Source organism: Amblyraja radiata, chromosome 21 (assembly GCF_010909765.2).
Source record: "Amblyraja radiata isolate CabotCenter1 chromosome 21, sAmbRad1.1.pri, whole genome shotgun sequence".
NCBI classification, from domain to species: domain Eukaryota; kingdom Metazoa; phylum Chordata; class Chondrichthyes; order Rajiformes; family Rajidae; genus Amblyraja; species Amblyraja radiata.
Window position 1 is genome coordinate 18,400,107 of NC_045976.1, and position 19,380 is coordinate 18,419,486.

The window sequence follows — 19,380 nt, forward strand, 5'->3', positions numbered from 1 at the left end:
CTCTAGCACTTTGTGTTTACGTCAGATTCCAACATCTGCAGTTTCTTATGTCTATTTTTCCCTTCTCCCATTAATCATAATCTTTGAGTGGACATCTTTGTGATGACTGAACGATTCAACATAGTACATGTGCCTAGATGGAATGCCCATCTGGTTATATTCTAGTCTCGGCTTCATTGAACAGAAAGCACAAAGCAGTAAGTTTGGGTTGAGGAATTTGTTATATAGATTATAAGCATCTTGATCTGTAACCACATCATTATGGAGGCAACTGCTAGTGCAGCTAAAATCATTGTTTGTTGAGGCTATTTACATTTTTTCTATACCTGGTAAGTTTCCTATCGATTACAATATTTTTCGAAGAGATTGCCGATTAGCAGTGTGTTTTTGTTCATAAGTGTTGCTGATACACATATCAATTGCAAATTAACATTAGTCAACAATTTTTTTCCATCAATTTTGTTTCTATTCTGTGCCCAATAAACTTTGAATTTAAAGTAATAACTAAAACAAAATTAAAATGATAATTTAAAAATCTAGTTTATAACTGTTTTGAGGTGTCAGAACATTGTACCACGACGTGGCACGGCTGCTGAGCAAATGCCCATGATTATCTCAGTTCCACAACACAATTTGGCACTGGCACGTTATCACATTGAACATTACACAGTAGGACACATACCCTCATCTTAGAACATGCGTCTTGTGTTGATTCTGTTCCTCGTAATTCCTTCACCAACATTGAACCTAAGTACTAAAAACAAGCAAGTTATTTTTTCCTGTGCAATAATGCTATTAAAATATGCAATAACCACTTCCATATATAATAGTCCAAAATTTGTTCTGCAATCAAAATTATCTATAAGTATCCGTCAAGTTAACTTAAGAAAAAAAGTCGGCATGCTGAAGTCATTCTCATACAATAGATTAATGAATGAATTAAATTGGAATGAAGAAAATACACATATATCTTGCAAGGATTTAGGAAAGTGGTATAGCATGAATTGGTATTTGCATAAATAGGTAATTATGGATTAAAGCAAGCATGAAAGGTGTGCATTGTAAAATATGAGCCAAGAACAGAAATAAATAAATTGACATTATTACTTAAAGTGGAGTGCAGATTTGTTGTGTTTGTGTAAGAAAGAACTACAGATGCTGGTTTTAATCAAGGGTAGACACAACATGCTGGAGCAACTCAGCAGGTGAGACAGCATCTCAGGGAAGAAGGGGGGGGGTGGAAGATTGCAACCTTCACGTGGTCCGTCCTGTTTCGACTAATGCAATCAATTCGACGTGCACAAATGGAAGATCAAATAGAACAAGTTGTCCAACAACTTTAGGCTGTGCACGCCACATGAAAGAAGAAGGAGAGAAGGTATGGGCGACGTTTCGGGTCGAGACCCTTCTTCAGACTGATGTCAGGGGAGGGGGCGGGACAAAGATTGAATGGAGGGAGAGACAGTAAGACCAGTGGGAGAACTGGGATGGGGAAGGGGGATAGAGAGAGAATGCAAGGGCTATCTGGTTAAATTCAGAAAATCAAAATTAAAATCTGAAGTTAATTTCAGATAGTCCTTGCCTTCTCTCACTCTGTGACCCCTTCCCCATCCCAGTTCTCCCACTAGTCGTACTGTCTCCGCCTACATTCTATCTATGTCCCACCCCCTCCCTTGACATCAGTCTGAAGAAGGGTCTCGATTCGAAACATTGCCCATTCCTTCTCTCCTGAGATGCTGCCTCACCTGCTGAGTTACTCCAGCATTTTGTGTCTACCTCTTGTGTTTGTAGTATTCTATCATTCACAACAATTGCTACCTTGTGATGTTTGATCTTTAAGATGGAACCCATCAAAACATGCGAAGCCAATGCATGTAAATTACTGCAGCATGCTAGCCTGCTTTATTTCCCATCTAATGAGTACTTACATATGCCTCATAGTCACAGGACTGAAAGATCAGCTTCTCAGGATGATGCTGCCAGTACTGCACCGGCGTTGATGATGTGGCTTCATTTGGAGGCCGAAGGGTGATGGAAGGCTCACTCCATTCTGCCTGCTAAATAGGAACGTAAAATTAGGCAAGGTGAAAACTGAAACCAGTGGCAGCTTAGACAAGAATGCGTATAAAAATGGATGTGATTTACAAGAAGTTATTAGTGACATTTTTGTCCACTGAAGTCCTTTGTGAGTAGGCCTGTCAAGCCCAGCTGAGATTACAGTACATCCAATTTGAGATAAAGGACATGGAAACATTGTACTGAAAATAATCGTTGCATACAGCAAAGAATGAGACCCCTGATTTACTTGTCTTCGTATTCATCCCACATTCAATGTAACATTTCAATGAGTCATAGTTGAACTAGAAAAAAAAAATTCTACCACAGTAATGCCATTAAATTCAAGCAGAGCAGCACAATAAAAGAAGGTCAAACCCTGAGTTGCAAAGTATCCTGTGAGTTGCAGTGAGTTGTTATAATATTCTGGCAACCAATATAGTTGAGGGTTGGAATGGAAATGCTGTTTCACTAAGGCAAGCTACAATGAAATTAAAATTCAAAACCATTGTTCTGCTCAGAAATAAATCAAATGTAGGAAATTGAAAATGTTTAAAATATTAAATATACTGGACAAGAATACATAAAATGTATGAATAGGGCATCTAATCTAGAAGACAAGCAGCACGTACAAAGCTTACTTGGATTAAAAAGTACATTTTAAGATAAAAGTATAACTCATTATCCCTGAGTGCTGCAGGATATTAATGTTATTATAAAAGTATCACTAGGTGCTGGGAGATTTTAACAAATAAAAATCCAAGATTTTTCTTTTAAAAGGTGGCAAAGTATTTATCTCAATTGACTTTAGGTCCTTTACCAAACATGTCCGGCAGATAAAATAATGCAAAATGCATGTGGTGGGGCAGCATCTATGATCAAAAACATGAACTAATTGTGGGATTTTTTTTTGTCAAATATTTTGAGATATATATCGCTCAGCTCGTGAAAATCATTTGTTTTACTTAGATATTCAGAACATTTTCCATAACATTCACTAAGAGATATTATGAATCAAGTGCATGGGTTCTAGAATTGTGGATGGGTCAAAATACAGGCACTCTCATGGGATGTGCATATCAAGGAGGTAATCTGCAGCAGAGTACCACAAGGATCTCTGTTTGAAACATTATTATTTCTTTACTAAATGTGAAGGCAAATAACAGATTATAAATATATTAAATTTGAAGATACCAAAATGAGATAGGCTAGATGATTCAGGAAACGGTTTTAAAATAGATTAGGATTAGTTATGCTAATAGAGAATCAAATGACAAATTACATTTAATATTAATAAATCATTACATGCTGTGCAAAACAAAAAGTGATAAAGATATACCATGAAGGTTAAAGGATTAGCAAAACATAATCAAGGGCATGAAAGTTGCAGTATTTTTGTCATTCTCAATGTTTTAAGTAATATAGAGCAGCAATGAAAAAACAAACAGAAGAGTATGAAACCCCAGAAAATTATGTTGAGAGTTTATAAAGCACAGGCCTGATCAGACCACCAGGTATGATAATTGTCAAATTAATTTAGACACAATTAATTGTGATCTCGAACACTGGAAGGTGAATTTTGATGCATCATGTACACATTTATTATTCTTGACTTTTATTTTTCTTTGTTGCCTTACTCAGAGTGTGCCGATTATTTTTATGCTGAGTTGCAACACTGGTCCCAATTGAACAAGCGACAAGTAGTTTGGCATTGTTTAGTGGGTTTAATGTTCTGATAGGTCTTCACCATCTGTATCCAGATTGTTGACCTGTCTATATGTTATTCACAGGGATTTTGAAATGTTAGCTCTGAATCTCTAGAACAAGCTTCAAATCATTATAAATGTAACATGGACCAGTTCCATGAAGAATCCCTACTAGCTTTCTTTCTCATGTAAGCAAAGTCAGTGGGAATTCATCAGACTCAAATCTAACTTGTCAGAGTTTTTGTTTTTTAAACTTGCCAAATACGAGGGATAAAATTGGTCCATTAGAGAGTCAGAGTGGCCAACTATCTGCAGAGCCAAAAGAGATGGGGAGATATTGAACAGTTTCTTTTCTTCGGTATTCACCAAGGAGAAGGATATTGAATTATGTGAGGCAAGGGAAACAAGTAGAGTAGCTATGGAAACTATGAGGATCAAAGAAGAGGAAGTACTGACACTTTTGAGAAATATAAAAGTGGATAAGTCTCCAGGTCCGGACAGGATATTCCCTAGGACATTGAGGGAAGTTAGTGTAGAAATAGCAGGGGCTATGGCAGAAATATTTCAAATGTCATTAGAAACGGGAATAGTGCCGGAGGATTGGCGTACTGCGCATGTTGTTCCATTGTTTAAAAAGGGGTCAAAGAGTAAACCTAGCAATTATAGACCTGTTAGTTTGACGTCAGTGGTGGGCAAATTAATGGAAAGAATACTTAGAGATAATATATATAAGCATCTGGATAAACAGGGTCTGATTAGGAACAGTCAACATGGATTTGTGCCTGGAAGGTCATGTTTAACTAATCTTCTTGAATTTTTTGAAGATGTTACTCGGGAAATTGATGAGGGTAAAGCAGTGGATGTTGTGTATATGGACTTCAGTAAGGCCTTTGACAAGGTTCCTCATGGAAGGTTGGTTAAGAAGGTTCAATGGTTGGGTATTAATGGTGGAGTGGCAAGATGGATTCAACAGTGGCTGAATGGGAGATGCCAGAGAGTAATGGTGGATGGTTGTTTGTCAGGTTGGAGGCCAGTAACGAGTGGGGTGCCACAGGGATCTGTGTTGGGTCCACTGTTGTTTGTCATGTACATCAATGATCTGGACGATGGCGTGGTAAATTGGATTAGTAAGTATGCAGATGATACTAAGATAGGTGGGGTTGCGGGTAATGAAGTAGAGTTTCAAAGTCTACAGAGAGATTTATGCCAGTTGGAAGAGTGGGCTGAAAGATGGCAGATGGAGTTTAATGCTGATAAGTGTGAGGTGCTACATCTTGGCAGGACAAATCAAAATAGGACGTACATGGTAAATGGTAGGGAATTGAAGAATGTAGGTGAACAGAGGGATCTGGGAATAACTGTGCACAGTTCCCTGAAAGTGGAATCTCATGTAGATAGGGTGGTAAAGAAAGCTTTTGGTGTGCTGGCCTTTATAAATCAGAGCATTGAGTATAGAAGTTGGGATGTAATGTTAAAATTGTACAAGGCATTGGTGAGGCCAATTCTGGAGTATGGTGTACAATTTTGGTCGCCTAATTATAGGAAGGATGTCAACAAAATAGAGAGAGTACAGAGGAGATTTACTAGAATGTTGCCTGGGTTTCAGCAACTAAGTTACAGAGAAAGGTTGAACAAGTTAGGGCTTTATTCTTTGGAGCGCAGAAGGTTAAGGGGGGACTTGATAGAGGTTTTTAAAATGATGAGAGGGATAGACAGAGTTGACGTGGAAAAGCTTTTCCCACTGAGAGTAGGGAAGATTCAAACAAGGGGACATGACTTGAGAATTAAGGGACTGAAGTTTAGGGGTAACATGAGGGGGAACTTCTTTACTCAGAGAGTGGTAGCTGTGTGGAATGAGCTTCCAGTGAAGGTGGTGGAGGCAGGTTCGTTTTTATCATTTAAAAATAAATTGGATAGTTATATGGATGGGAAAGGAATGGAGGGTTATGGTCTGAGCGCAGGTATATGGGACTAGGGGAGATTATGTGTTCGGCACGGACTAGAAGGGTCGAGATGGCCTGTTTCCGTGCTGTAATTGTTATATGGTTATATGGTTATTCAAAGACCTCATATTCAAATGTTTGAATTATGCTTACACATGTGATAACTACACTGGGACGAATTATCCGTAGGATAGAAATGGGGAGAGACTGGAGATGAAAGAACGGCAGTGATTTTGGCGTCACTTGCAAAACAAATAGTTCTACTAGGTTTATGGTTACTATTGCAAAACTATCTTCCAGATTTAGAGAGGAATCTGGAAGGGACAATCAATCATTTGATGTCAGGTGTGTAAACAATGTCCTAATAATTAAGATGTTCTCTAGTGGACAAGCCCACAAATAGTTTACTTCTGTTTAGTGGTCTTCATATACTATTAATATCTGCACTCAAGATATTTTCTCACTTTAATTTGTGAGATGTATCCTACAGTCAGCCAAACAGATCCTCATGTCTCATGTGTGCTTTGGCTAAGATATTAATTAAACAATATCATGAATGCTTTAAACACTGGCAGTCCAAAGATTTGACAACACCTAATAATATAAACAAGCCTTAAAATTCATAAAGAGAATTGTAACAAAATGCACCACAGATGTTGAAAATCTGGAATTTAAAAATAATTCTGGAAATGATCAGGATCCGTGGAAAATAAAACAAGAATTAAACTTTCAGGTCGACAATGATTCGACATGAAACATTCACTCTATTCTTTCACCACAGAAAATGCCTGATGCATTGAGCATTTCCTGCATATTCTATTTTCATTTCAGAATGATAACAAAATATGCTGCTTGATGTACAGAGGAGACACTTGTCATTTCACTTAGGTCAGGATCCTGAATAGGAACAACCACTCATAATTATATAAATACCAAAGATCTTTCAAACTATGAATCTGAAAATCTCTACAACTCACTAAAATAAGAATATATCTCAGTGAGAACCCAAATGAAGGTTTAATTATTGATGATGAATTATCAATATTATTTCAGCAAGCTATAACAGAGACAGAACTGATAGATTATCAGATAGTGCTGAAGTATAGTATGGCAAGCAAGCTTACAAAAATAAAATTATGAGGAAAGTAAGCCAAACTAGTGCAAAGGGAACCCAAGGTTAACAGCCTATTGCATGTTATTCAATGCAATTTACCTGAGCCATTTGTCTTTCCAGTTTTGACCTAGGCATATCCTCAAAGTAGCTGTCATTGATTCGCCTTCTTGCGTCCCCTTGCATCATTAAATGGGAAGAGGGGATATCAAGAGAGCCACCAGTGTAAGTGCTTTGGCTAAGGGGTGGGGAAAGTTGAGGAGGAGTGTTGTTCCCAGGGTCCTGTTCCAGAAGCAAATAGCAATGCATTAATTAATGTTATGATTTATGTACTGAATCTCTCCTAGCCCTAATGGTTTAGTTCCACTGCCTTGTTCATCAATGTGAAATCTAAGCACTTCAAATTGATGAAACATTCTGAACACATTTACAGCTCTCGTACCTAAATAATGTATCTCAAATGAATGGACCTCTCAGCTTTAATTTTGGCATGAAACCAATAATCTAACAAGAGTTATTTGGTAGAGATTAATATTAAACAACTTCTTTAGAAAATTTATTTCAACATGATTGTAAAAATGGTATAAAAATGTGATTTTCGAGAACAAAAAGTAGCGTATATAAAACGTACTTGTGCAAATTAGCCTCTCATTTCCTCAATTTAAATATTTTTGAAACTAAATTATACAGTTACTGTAATATACTCCACATGACAAATTCTCTGTCCTTCAAATCAACCTGAGTGGTTAGCATCCTCTGCCAACTTCCTCCTTTGATATAACATCTAAAACTCAACTAACAGACTTGCAGCAGTGGGCCAGATAACTCTCCTCTCTCATTTGCTTCTCCACAAATGCTGGAGATTTGTGTTTCTCCACAACAAAACAGCTGAGGTCAGAAACCTAAATTGCAAGAGATTGTGGGAAAGTGCGCAGGAGATCAAAACTTCCTCCCACTCTGGCCTGTTATGGTGCACCAATTGTGCTGCAGCTACCAATACTTATAAGGAATCCTTTGCAGAATTTATAAATGAACACCTTTTGCAGATTCTGTGCTTGAAAGATTCAGGAAAGTCGGATGTTAATAATTGTACAGGGTGACACAGTGGTGCATCACAGCTCCAGTAACCCAGTTCAATCTTAACTTCTGGTGCAATCTGCATGAAGTTTGTACATTCTTCCTATGACCTCTGGGTTCCCACATCCCAAGTCGGGTAGATTGGTAGGTAAATAGGCCACTTTAAAATGCGCAAGTATTTGCGAGTGGTAGATTCTGGTGGGAAGTTAAGGAAATGGGGAGAGAATGGGTACTTGATCAGTGCAGACTCAATGTGCCAAAGGATTTGTTTCCATGCTTGTGACTTAATGAATCAATAAATTGGGATGGAGCAAATATTTGCAAAATTTATTTCAGTTCAATGAGAAGAATTCAGTGATACTCTGCAGCCACATTACGATGTGTATATCAAAGATATTAGTTGCAGTTTAATCAGACCCCATGAACTTTAGATGGTCACTAGAATTTTACACTCATATTGTGTTTGATTGCATTACTGGATGTGTTTATTATTGGAGGAAATTTCTAAACGTGTTCTAGTTTACATCCATTAGTATGAAACTTATAACGATCTAAATGAAAGAAGGATGCTTCCAAAGAGGATTTCTCCAGATAGTCGTTGGGGATAGATTGATTGAGTGGCAGTATGGGTAATATGCCAGCCAAATAAAGGAGGCATTCTTCATGGCAAACAGGATGTGGGTCTTGAAACCCAGTTAGGCACTAAAGTCGCATGAACAATAGTGAAATCAATTTCAAATGCATGTACTCTCTAGCACGGGTCAACCATGATTGTCTCATTCTTGCTCTTACTGAGTTTGGGAAAGTTACGGCTCCTGGATTTGAAGTCAAGCAAGGATTTAGAAAGCCTGGTGACAGACTCGAAGTTACAAGGTTGGCATGAAGCAGGAGGTCTGGACCAAGCTGTCCTTGTTTCGTCCGACAGTGACAGAGAAAGGCAAGCTATGGGAATAGGACTTACCTATCTTTTTTAACAAACAATGACAATTTTTCCTATGTTAGCCCTTCCTTCAAATAATGTGGCTTAACCCTTTGCAATCTTTCCAGCTGGTTATCAAGTCAGAAACAGCAAATAACAGAAATATTCACAGCATTATATTTCTGAAATTAGCTTTGCTACCTCAGTCATATAGATTGGTCTGAAGAAGGGTCTCGACCTGAAACTTCACCCATCCCTTCTCTCCAGAGATGCTGCCTGTCCTGCTGAGTTAGTCCAGCATTTGTGTCTACCCAGCTCAGTTCAACCAATGGGTGCAATGCAGCACAGGCCACATTCTTCTCCTCCACAAGTCTGGCAATGCAAATTACTGGAAATCAGAATTATTCAATATGATATTAACCTAATATTTATTAAAACCTATTTACTTATAACTGGGTGATTGTATTAAGTATGGTGCAAAAACAAAAGTTCATGACAAAAGGTATGAAATTGGTATGATCTGAATGAAAGCTCCACTTAAAATGTATTTATTAACTGTTTCCTAGGGCCAAATATCCAGAAACAATTCAAATGGCACGTTGTTCATAATACTTTTAGTTATGCATCTTTAATTATCCGTTTCCCTTTGCACCCTGAGGCCATCTGAAATGAATTCAGTGACAGACATTATGTAATAAAAAAACATTAACAACCCAAGAATTACAATATTAGGCACATATTTTTATGGGGAAGGGGTGGAAAAAGAGCAGGGCATTTAAATGATGCAAAAACAATTATAATGTCTTTCCAGTTAGGTCATATTTGCCACATTCGCTTTTGCATTTTACAAACTGCAGATAGTTCAGATATGCAATAACTAGAACAGAAAAAGTTCCTTTAAAAAGGAACTGCACTTGGAATTCATATATATTCTTCTCGTGCTCACTTTCTGTTGGCAGATGGTCATTGTGAAGGGGAGAAAGGAATAGGTAAAATACAGATGTACAGCAGCAAGATTGCTTCAAATCAAAATCAGCAATCTCAGGGATTTGAAAATATTTGTCAAAACAACGGGCTTTCATATAATTTCCTATAATATGCATAAGAAATTTTGTTTGATTTTCAGGACGACTTAAGTGTGGCAGAAGTTGCCCAACCTTTTCCATTTTGAGCAAGGCAGGTATGTTGACAAACATCTACCCTTCAGTGGAGTTTTGAGTTAAATCTTTCTTGGGAAAAGCATGGTGTAGAAGTAATTACATCCTGCAGTAGGGCAGGTATCAGAAATCAGGAAGTATTTTTGCACTTTATTGTGGGAAGAAGGCCTAATTTCCACGTTGTCCAGCTTACTTCAGAGTGAAGATAGACACAAAAAGCTTTGACTTTGACTCTGACATCGGGGGGGAGAGTGCAGTGGAGAGATAAGTTTTTTTGGCCTTCCATCACAGCAATGTGATGGATGTTTATGTAAATTATGTTGTGTCTTGGGTCTATTTGTTTGTAATGTATGGCTGCAGAAACGACATTTCGTTTGGACCTCAAGGGGTCCAAATGACAATAAATTGAATTGTATTGTATTGTATTGTATTGGAGTAACTCAGCGGGACAGGCAGCATCTCTGGAGAGAAGGAATGGGTAACGTTTCGGGTTGAGACCCTTCTTCAGAAGAAGTGTCTCAACCCGAAACATCAACCATTCCCTCTCCCCAGAGCTGCTGCCTGTCCTGCTGAGTTACCCCAGCTATTTGTGTCTATCTTCGGTTCAAACCAGCATCTGTAGTTCCTTCTTACACCTTACTTCAGAGTGAGGTGACTTACCATCCAAGATACGATATATACATCATCTTGCAAGATGGCATTGCGGGACTCAGGACAACTGACCTATTGATATAAAAAGAGATCCAATCTGAATAGCACCTAGTACGAGTGGCTTCTGCTTCCACCATTCGTCAGTTGATCCCTCCTTCCAAGATGGAGGGTCCTATCACAGCATACTGTTTCACCTAACGGTCTGTATGAGAATTAATCACATTTGCTTCCAATAGTGGGAAGCAAGTTTGAATGCATAAGCAGTTCCATGTAAGTTACACAGATTTGCAGATACATTTCTAAGAATTCCCAAATGTTGGCCTGGAAACAGTTACTTTTTTCCGTTTCTTTTGAAAATAAAATGACAGAATTCAATTTAAAGGAAAGAAAAATGGCAGAAATACATAGCAATATCTGAAGAAAGAAAAGATGGGCTAATGTTTTCAATGTAAACCATTTATTAGAACTGGAAACTGGAAGATAAATAATCCCATCACTTCAATTATTTAATATTGTTAGCATTTAGATTTGGAGGTCCTGTTTTCAACGGGTAAAGTAACGCCATCTAAACACACACGTTGTGGTATAATATCCTTTAAATACTGATATTTTGTTTTGAGAAATGAACACAAATTATGGTAAAATCATATTCCAAAAATGTATTAAGATTTGACATTAAGAGAATAACAAAAACATTTGCAATATAATAAGTCAAAAATGCCCTGACTTCCGTCTCCCCATGCACCCAACATGTAAACAATTCCCTTTTCTGCTGAATATCAATTTGAAAAATAGACAAATCTTTGCACGTACTTCCCTTTCTTTAATGTTAGCACAACTGCAAAATATGTTTCCACAAATGCTTATATGATATTTTAGGCTGGAAGCGTTAAAAAGAACAATCAAACCAAGATGCATACCTGAGCACAAATAATGCATACTAAAATGGTTTCCTTCGTATAGCCACTGAAAGTAGGCAGAAAGATGTGGGTTGGATTTGGATCTTAATACACTTGTTTCTTCAAACTACCGTCTTTCCCGGCAAAGAAGAAGCACCTGCATCGAAGATGCACCCACATTTTGAGTTGCTAAATTTTGAAAAAAGGCTGGCGGGACGGGATGAAGGGTTTGGTTGAAGGAGGCAATGAGGATTGGGGAGCCTCCATCTTCACCTGTCCCACAATGCGCTGTGTGGCTCAGGTCTGAGGGACGGGGACTTCCTGCCCAGTAGCTACCCACCAACCACCACCAGTTGCGCCTGTGTCAAAGGACACCATGGCTGGCTGGCGGGCGGGCCGGCAGAAAACGCTGGGGTGGCAGCCGGCTTCGCTGTATGGTCCCGGCGCCCGCTCTCAGCCACCCAGGACCATCGTTCTTGATGTTGCTGTACTGAAGGATAGCCAAGTCTATCTTTCTTGGCTAACAACCTAACCTTCGGCCTCCAAGAGGCAGGTAAATATTCCGGCCTTATTTTATGGTAAAAAATTGCGTCTTCTTTGCCGGGAAATACGCTACATAGGTTTCTTAGTAATCCAATACTGACTACACAAAACCTTGCTTTAAATTAAAGGGTTTTCACCCTGTTTAGGTAATTAATCACTCAATAAGGATGTGCTTCAACAATGTGCAGATTTGTTATTGTGTTCTGCATCATATAATCAAATAAAACCAATACAAAGCTAAAGAATGAACTGTAGATAATTTAAAATAATCTGTTTAAATGATCCAAATTGATTAAATAATTACAAAAATAACGGTGAAACAGCAGTTAATAAATCTTAAAAAGATTTGATATATAGTGTTGTTGATGAAGGGTTAATGTGGTGCAGACTAAAGCTAAGACTGACTCAGTGACTATCTGAATCCCAGAATCATAGCTGAAAGGCTTTGACATTTGTGGTAAAGAGAGTTTACTTTTTAATGAGAATAGTTATTGATTTGTCTTTCTTTAACACCGACTGAAAGATTTGATAGATTTTTCAGGCTGGATTTGAACTAAAAGTCACAATAATAAAAACCTGAAATGAGTTTTTCCACCTCTTAATTTCACAATATTGCTTGGAAGATCTTCAGGGAATATACTCACATATAAAATAATAAACATTGGTGGTGGTCATGGTGCAAGAAAGATTACCGAGGCAAGCAGCTAATAATGATACATGCCTGTGCTGAAAGCTGGGCTAAGGTACACTAATTAAATTTGTACCAAGGTCTATTTCACGCGGGTAACAGTATTAATTCAGCACTGTATGAACACAGCTTACCCTCAGTGTAATGGTTCGTGGAGGCTTCTGAGGAGGCTCGTCATGAAGTCTGTCTCCAAGTGATGCTAAGATTCGTTTTCTGTGACCCAGGAGGTTGATTTTCAATAGCTGAAAGGTTCAGTTTTACACATTAGAATCCTCACAGAATGAGAGTAAAAAAAATCTTCAAAACTAGTAAATGGCCTTGCAGTGGGAGTTATCCAATCGGGAGGATGAACTGCAGCGTGGTTAAGGACTTAGTTGCCAGAATAATTATGCTTCTTCCTAATGTGCCTTCACAACAAGACAAGGTGCTATTTTAAAAGGAAATTAACTGGACAAAAAACAAAACACCTCACATTTATTCGTTTTACATTTAAATGCCAATCGTTGCACACAGTGTGGCTCAAGTCTGTTTCCGTAATCTCTCTGCAGTGTTTCTGGATGAAATAGCAGAAAGCATACCTATGGATCTTCACTGCTTCTGCCGCTGTGCAAGACTGGTGGAGAGGGTAAGCATTTTTGTAAATGTACTTCACAAGAAGTCTATATCAGAAAGGTACTGCAAATTGAATGACCACATTGGTGGTCATCCATATTTTTAATTATACAGTTGACAAAATTCAGCTGATCACTGTAGAGGAATGCAAGCAACTGTGATGCTTACCCATTTAAAATAAATGGTTAGAACATAGCAACATAAATTCTGATAACATTAAAATAACAGGCGCTTAACCTTATATTAACATAAACACACTGCAAAAATATATCAGTAAAAGCAAAACACCCACCTGCATCACTAAGCTATAAGATTCAAGATTCAACAGAGTTTGTCATGTGTCCCAGATAGGACAATGAAATTCTTGCTTTGCTTCAACACAACAGAATATAGTAGGCATAAATAAATAAATACAGAACTGATCAGTGTGACCATATACCAATGAGAGAATATATATATTCACCTTGAAAACCCAATTCCAGCAAATTTACATAAATTAGAGTAAAGGTAAGTAAGGAATATCTTCACACATGGTATGGTGTAGACAGTTTTTCTGACTTTCAACATACCCAATACCTCGGGGAGGAAATTCTTTTGAATTTAACTATGGATTTTATGTGTCCAGTCCACGTTATCCTTGCTTTTTAAAAAAAAATCAGGTTTGTGATCACCAGTAATCAGCCAAGGATATTTTCCTCAAATTAGATTACCACAAAGTAACAAATGTTCTTTTAAAATGTTTCACTTTATCCATAATAAAGATTGAATTGTGAACTGGCAAAAAAGGCTAATACATGCCTAGTTGCAAGAATAGTCGGCTTATTATTCCCATGATGAATTAAAGCGAATTGTAGTTTATTCCAATAAATACCACTTGATTAAAGGTTCACATCAACTCCGAAATCTCCTGTGCTGTTATAAAAATTGTATTCATGCCATAAAGAGACTGTATAAGTCGTCTTTATAAATCACACTTTGTTTAGAATGAAGCCGGTCATAATGGCCTTCAGAAATATTGTTATCCACAGTGAGCATCATAACCACATATTGTTATCTTTGTTCGGATTTGACAATACATATACAATACATTCATTTATAATCCGTTAACTCTACAAACACTGGATCTTCTGACACAAGAGCCTAGAAATTGGATCAATTAAAATTTGTTTTTAGATGCTTTTTGCACAGAAGTTTTGCTTGGAACAGATTGCGCTTCCTTCCGATCCCGATTCACTCTTGTGACCTACCCCATGCAGCAGATAAACAACTAATGACACCATTGAACGAGCAACTTCAAAGCTGCTCTAAGTATACCAAGTGCACTAAAACAAAAAGTTGTGTTTTCTCCAGCATTTAAGTGGCGACGTATTGTTATAATATTCTGTAGATATTCTGCTTGCACACTTCATTACTGGAGGTGACATTATGGTTAGGGCTGGCCACATATGTGCCATGGTCATGGTCACCCACAAGTTCACCACGTGAGCTGCTTTATGCAGATGCGCCTTCATGTGTAGATGCTTTGAGGCTTAGACTCACCGATTCTGAAGTATACAAGATAATGGTCCTCATACTTTACATCTGTTAAACAGGCTTTCAGCCAACCTGCCCCCATTAAAGATCTCAGGAAATATGGACAAATTCTCCACTGCCCCCCTGTTCAGCATTTGACCAACTATGGAAAAGAATATTCAAAATTCAAGTCCTCAAACCTGGCACAGATTCTGATCTAACGAATTAGTGATCTCTGCCTCTAGTAAACATAAAGGGAATGGACGACCTGGAGCAGGCAGCTCAACCATCTGGAGAAATGTTATCACAGTTTTCATAAAGTCTTGATCCAATACAAAAAACTTCCCAGTAGCCACTTGCTTGAGTTATAGTCATAGAGTGAAACAGTGTGGAAACAGGCCCTTCGGCCCAACTTGCCCACAACGACCAACACGTTCCCAGCTACACGAGTCCCACCTGCCCACATTTGGTCCATATCCCTCCAAACCTGTCCTATCCATGTACCTGTCTGAAGAAGGGTTTCGGCCCGAAACGTCGCCTATTTCCTTCGCTCCATAGATGCTGCTGCACCCGCTGAGTTTCCCCAGCAATTTTGTGTACCTATCCATGTACCTGTCTGTTTCTTAAATGTTGGGATAATCCCTGCCTCAACTACCTCCTCTGGCTGCTATAAGAGTTCTCTTGTAGTATGGAGCACGTTTTAACAAAGAGAGTCATAATTAAAAGTTATAAAACAAACTGCTGGAGCAACTCAGTGGGTCATGCAGCATGTGTGGAACGAAAATGGACAATTGACGTTTCAGGTCATGTCCCTGCATTATGAATATGTTTTTTGCTGGAGATCTCCACATCTGCAGTTATCATACATAAGTAACTTTTTAAAAACACTTTTCTCTTGGTTGTTCTGATTTTCAGTTCTTGATAGAAATGTCAAGCCTGAGATTCATTGCCTTTTGGTGCAGTGGTAATACATTTGAATCATCGCTGCAGCATCATGGGTTCAATTCTGACTCATGTACCATCTGTGTGAAGTTTGCATTTTCACCTTGAGGTTATGGAGGTCTGCGTCTTCCCAGGTGCCACAGATGTGATAGTTGTTAGCTAATTAGATAATGTAAATTAGCCTAAGTGTAGGTGGATGGTGGAAGAATCAAGGGGGTCAACGGGCATAAATGAGAAAAATAAGGAGAATTGGGATGTTATGGGAGTTGCCAGACGATATAGGCAGAATGGCTTTTTTCTGCATTATAAAAAAAGTACATTCAGATTCAATCTTTATTGTCATTGTGCAGTGTACAGCACAGAGACAACGAAATGCAGTTAGCATCTCACCCAGAAGAGTGAACATAGAATAATGTAACTGAAAACCCATATTCCCAAATTAGCATGTGTGATGAGTAAATGACACTGTTCTTGTTAGTTAATGGCATAGGTTCTTGTTTGAAAATCCATGTACCTGACCCTTGAACTTTATGTAAATAATAGTAAGACTCCCATTTTTACACATAAACATGCAATTATGTAGAATTTAAAACCTCAAGAGAATATAAATGGCATTATAGTGGGCAATAAATTGTAAATCTCCTTAGCGCAATACATTAATTAAACTGTATAGGCAATGCCTAATCTTTGTAAAAGGAAGGGCTTTGACGCCCACTTTGCTCTTAAGCTTCATCATCACACTGGCTGCCACACTATTTCCACACCTAATACAAGGTTAGTTTCCAAAGCAGGTTGATATTTACTGTTGCGCAAAGAAATGCTCCTTTACCTCAGTGCAGATTTTTTGGTTCTAAATGTGTCACAACATCAAGATTTTTAAAATAAACTCCACATTTTTTTCCTTAAATGTTTATTTCATGTGCACCCCCATTTGATTGTGAGGAGGCAGGTAAAGGTCAACTAATATCAATAGTTTAGGTGTAACATTTAGGCCAGGTAATGTCAGGAAATTTCCTTCCCTGCAAAACATGTGTGAGCCAGATGAGATTTCATGACTCCAACTAATTTTTATTCAATTTAGTTATATGAATTTAAATTCATGAATTGCTGGGATCTAATTCAACCTCAAGCTTTGGATTGTCTAAATCCAGTAATTTAGTCACTCGGGTTACTCTCTCGCAGTGCCAATCCATCACAATCAAAGGGGAACCAAATCTTCAATGATAAACCCAGTACTTCTATGCACTATATTCCGACTACAGAAAGTGGGGAAGAGAGAAGAAATAGGGGAATACCTCATTAAAACTAGACTGTAGAGAAGAGCAATGTCCTGGAATTTAATTTTCTTGTATTGAGGTTGGCAAAAGTAATTCAATTCTTCCAATTTTGTTTTCAAAGCACGTTTTGCAGTGTGCTATTGAGATAATGTAAAGAGTGTGCATGCAAGATGAAATCATCTGTAAAAGAATGTGTTCTTGTAATTGGTCATGTAACGACATAAATACCAATAAAAGTCCAAACCATCATGAGCCAATCATCATTGAAGCATTTTGTCAGATTAAAATGCCACCACTTCTCCATTCACTCTATGGTCTGAATCCATTATTTTATTTCCTTTTGATAAATATTTAAATATATCACTGGTTTTTCCCCCTCACCTGAGATTTGTACCATAATTTCTAATTATTTGAATGTATATGTTTGTCACAGGATTACCCATTCCTAAATTTGTTCATCCAGAAATGTATCCCCCAATCAGCAGTGCTAAATGCATTTACATAGTCACATCAGTCCACTGAACAATGCCTTTGACATTTAATCCATTGTGGAGATATTGGCAGGAAATTTGAATATATATGAAGGCTTGAAACGTTCAGCTTTAAAGAAATTATGCTGTGAAGAATATCCTTCTCGTGGGCCTTGTTTGTAATATTTGTACCCATTTTTAATGTTTGATTGCAAAAGAAACAGAGAATAAATTTGGATGTAAATCATCACCAACAGGTAACAAAATAACAAAATTCATAATGCTGGACTGGAAATCTCAAACTATTTTTAAACATAAACATATTCGACCTAAAGGCCTTTCAAGACGTTTTTTCATGTTGATTTGAAAATGTGTTGAATATGTGATCATTATGGCATTGACCATTTAAATGACTGACACCGTGCACCTAGTTGGCTTCCTGCAGACAGACGTAGGAATTAATCTAATTTAATGTAATTTGAATATTAGGTGATGTGAATGCACAGTTGCTACTTCCCATAAGTAATTTCAGGTTGGGGGGATATCCAAGAATGTGGAATAACTAATGTAAAATTGTATTTGTATTTTTTTGTAACCACTGGATTTAGCCTTGAACTTTTGGTTGATTTCCCTTTCAAAATAATGAAATTCTTGCATTTTCTAATTTTGGTTTCAAGTTTGCATTTAGTGTTATGCATCAAAATGATTTATGCAAATACAAAAATATTTGCCAGTAGGTTCAATAGTTTTACTAGTAGTAAAACTAAACTATTGAACCAGCTGGCATTTTGATACGAGGTAAATATATCTTCTTCTTCTTAAGCCTTGCTCCTCTAGGGAGCATAGGCCATTGACAAATGTCCTCCACCTCACTCGGTTGTTGGCAGTTCTTTCGAGATCTCCCCAGTTGAGCCCACTCTAATACATTTCTGTCTGGACACCTCTTCTCCAGCTATATCACTGAAAATTATTTTTTCATTTTGTAAGTCCATCCATCTTTGCTTTTCGTGAATTGATTTGATGCATTGGAAATAAACTTTTTGGTTTCCTTGTCTTGACAATGTTGCAGTTAATATTTTCCATGGAATGAATGTGCAGAAAGACTTGCCCAACACTAGTCCAATTTATACCATTCAATGCTTCCAATGATTTCTGAAGATAGTACAGGTGGAATGCAGGGTTCAACTCAACACAAAAGGATATTATTGGTAAGCATTTTACTACCCAAATAATGCAAGCCCCTCAGATTTTGTGCCATATGTGCGCAATAATGTCAGTGGTCTGGGAATGTTATAAAGATAGAATACGGGTGGCACTGGCAGAGAGTGCAGCTGTCTCTCAGTTGCAGCAATCCAGGATTCCATTCTGACTGGTGCAGCTTGTGTGAAAATCGCACATTCTCCCTGGAAACCTTTGTGTTTCCCCCAGGTGCTTTAGTTTCTGCTCGCATCCCAAAAATGTGCTGGTTGTCAGATTAATAGGCTATTGTAAATTGACCAATTAGGTGGGTGGTGGAAAAAAGCAAGAGAGCATTAATAAGCAGGTGAGAAATAATAGGATTCAGGGAAATAAGTGGGAGAATTGTATGGATGGGATTGGGCTGAGAGCTAGTATGGAATTCAAGGGGTTGAATGGCCTAATACTTCAGAAGATACAAAATAAATGTTGACATAAAGACAGATCAGGCTATTTCGCCAATTGCAACCATTGATATTAATAACACCAATCTTTTGAATTTTGATATATCAAATTCTTTCTCTATTAACACAATTATGCCATTATACAACTACACCAGTAATGTATAATGTGTACAACAAA

The 19,380-nt window shown here is 37.8% G+C and overlaps 1 protein-coding gene across 14 annotated transcripts in view; it reads right to left on the reverse strand.

The window, feature by feature from the left end:
- anks1b (ankyrin repeat and sterile alpha motif domain containing 1B) overlaps positions 1-19,380 on the reverse strand; it is a 703,274-nt gene that overhangs the window by 21,848 nt on the left and 662,046 nt on the right. For 9 of the 14 annotated variants that reach the window (XR_004415215.1, XM_033039691.1, XM_033039692.1 and 6 more), the window contains 5 exons: positions 12,884-12,991; positions 10,629-10,691; positions 6,918-7,097; positions 1,929-2,057; positions 683-754 (listed from right to left, as the gene is read on the reverse strand). Coding sequence is in view for 13 of the 14 variants with exons in the window: in XM_033039691.1 (XP_032895582.1) it covers positions 683-754; positions 1,929-2,057; positions 6,918-7,097; positions 10,629-10,691; positions 12,884-12,991 (552 nt within the window). In the remaining variant the exon portion in view is untranslated. The remainder of the gene's footprint in view (positions 1-682; positions 755-1,928; positions 2,058-6,917; positions 7,098-10,628; positions 10,692-12,883; positions 12,992-19,380) is intronic. The other 5 variants (XM_033039699.1, XM_033039698.1, XM_033039693.1 and 2 more) reach the window with 3 other exon arrangements.